The sequence below is a fragment of the Chinchilla lanigera genome, unplaced genomic scaffold, assembly GCF_000276665.1.
Source record: "Chinchilla lanigera isolate Chin_1 unplaced genomic scaffold, ChiLan1.0 scaffold00046, whole genome shotgun sequence".
Taxonomy (NCBI): Eukaryota; Metazoa; Chordata; class Mammalia; order Rodentia; family Chinchillidae; genus Chinchilla; species Chinchilla lanigera.
The window spans coordinates 14,549,939-14,551,851 of NW_004955447.1; the positions used below are offsets into that span (position 1 = coordinate 14,549,939).

A 1,913-nucleotide genomic window follows, 5' to 3' on the forward strand; every position below is an offset into this window, starting at 1 on the left:
CCAGTACCAAAATTAAGAAAAACCAAACAAGAGTAACAATTCAGAATATAAATTCACATTCTGTTAAATGATAAATTGATTTTTAAAAACTGCTACATAAAAACTGTTAAAGAATTTTTGTCAGTGAAAGATCTTGGCTTTAAATCATACTTACCTAAGTAATTCTCAAAACTTTTGGTTTTTTGAGACAGGTTCTCATTATATAGCCCCAGCTGGCCTCAAACTTATTCACAGCATCGAGGCCAGGGTAAGACTGCCAATACCATCCTAAAAAGCTCTCCCAACTTAGATGTTAAATGCTTTATACTTACACATCCCTGCCCTTTCTTTCTGTATATTTTTCAATTTTCTGCTGAGTTGTTATCCCCATATCCTCCATGCAGCCTTGTTACATTTAGGTCCCACATCCCTCTACAATTCATCCCCTTCTTGATTCAAATGGAGGATGGGGTGTGTGAGAGAAGTGTCCCTACGAAAAAGGGACAGAGTTACTATTGCTTCTTCCAGTTTCAGCAAGAAAAACACAAAGAAAGAAAAGTAGGTCAAAAATCTGTGACAGGTGCCAGGTGTATGTGGGTGTGTGTGTAGGATACACCTGTAACCGCAGCATTTGGGAGGCCAAGGTAGGAGCATCTTGAGTTCAAGAGCTGCTGGGGCTACATAGGGAGACCCTGTCTCAAACACACACACACACACACACCACCACCACCACCAACAACAACAAACAACAAAACCAGAAAACAGGTTATGGTTCTAATAAAATTGTTCCTACTGAACCACTTACTTGGCTAAAACTTTGGTATGCGTATTGATGACGTTCAAGGCTTCCTTGAAGCCTCCATTCTGAATAAGGCAGACCACTTTACAGTGCAGGGCGGTCACATCGTCCTTGTTGATCTGTAGTACTGGAGAAGCATTTCAGAAAATCACTTTTAGTGATTTCAGGAAGCTTCACTTCTAATTTTATTGCATTGGAAATAATTAGTCAAAACAAAAACTCCCCATTTATCCCCCTCATCTTCATTTTAACTTAATCGACAATAAGGAGTTATAGGTTAGATTTTTGGTGAGGAACAGATTCCAAAGCTGCAGGTACCAAAAATGTGCACTGAAGTAAAACAAGAAAATAGCTATTTCTCCAGCTTTTTCACCTCAGGAAACACAGTACATCTGACATATTTCATTACTTTACAGGACAAGAAAAACGTTCATGTAAAATTTGGAACCAAATGACTTAGGAATAGTTCAAGCTTGCCATGAATGGCCAAATCTCAGTTGTCTAATTTCTATGTGTATGAAAACAGATTACAAGGTTATCAAGAACATGAATGAAAACATGCTGGAAAAACTCTTGCACACTACAAAGTACAGTACAGACACAATTTATCTTGCTGCCAGTGTTTCCAAAACCACCCACAATTCCCCTTTTCACCTGAGCGGGCCAAAGGAAAGAGCAAGGAAGGACTCCAGCGATCAGGTTTCAGTGCCAACAGCACTGTTCCACGTCAAAGTGACCAGGATCACTGTTGCCCTTATTCGTGGGCAACTCTGAATCCAACTCACAGCCTGAGAATCGGAGGAATTCCTACCAATTAATACGTACTGCTGAACAAACTGACAGCCTCTGCCGACTGACGAATTCCTGCAAAACACCGCACTGCTACCAAGTGTGTAATACTGGAGGGAGGCCTAGTCAGTCTCAAATTAATGCACATAAACTGAGGAATCGAGCAATTCTAGTTCGTATTTTTCTCAATGTCCGCAATGACCAAGAGTGTACTGTAGGCACCATCACTCCTCCTCACATCAAGCAGTAGCTGGTGACAGTTACGCGGACGTGCAGTTACCGCCATACCTTTCATGCTGTTACAGCTAAGCCGTTTCGGTAATTACCGTCCAAATCTAACACACGC

General features: G+C 41.0%; 1 protein-coding gene across 1 annotated transcript in view; it reads right to left on the reverse strand.

The window, feature by feature from the left end:
- The window catches only part of Srp72 (signal recognition particle 72kDa), a 32,781-nt gene that overhangs the window by 29,961 nt on the left and 907 nt on the right, over positions 1-1,913 (reverse strand). The window contains exon 2 of the mRNA XM_005392872.2: positions 785-905. Within this exon, the coding sequence (XP_005392929.1) occupies positions 785-905 (121 nt within the window). The remainder of the gene's footprint in view (positions 1-784; positions 906-1,913) is intronic.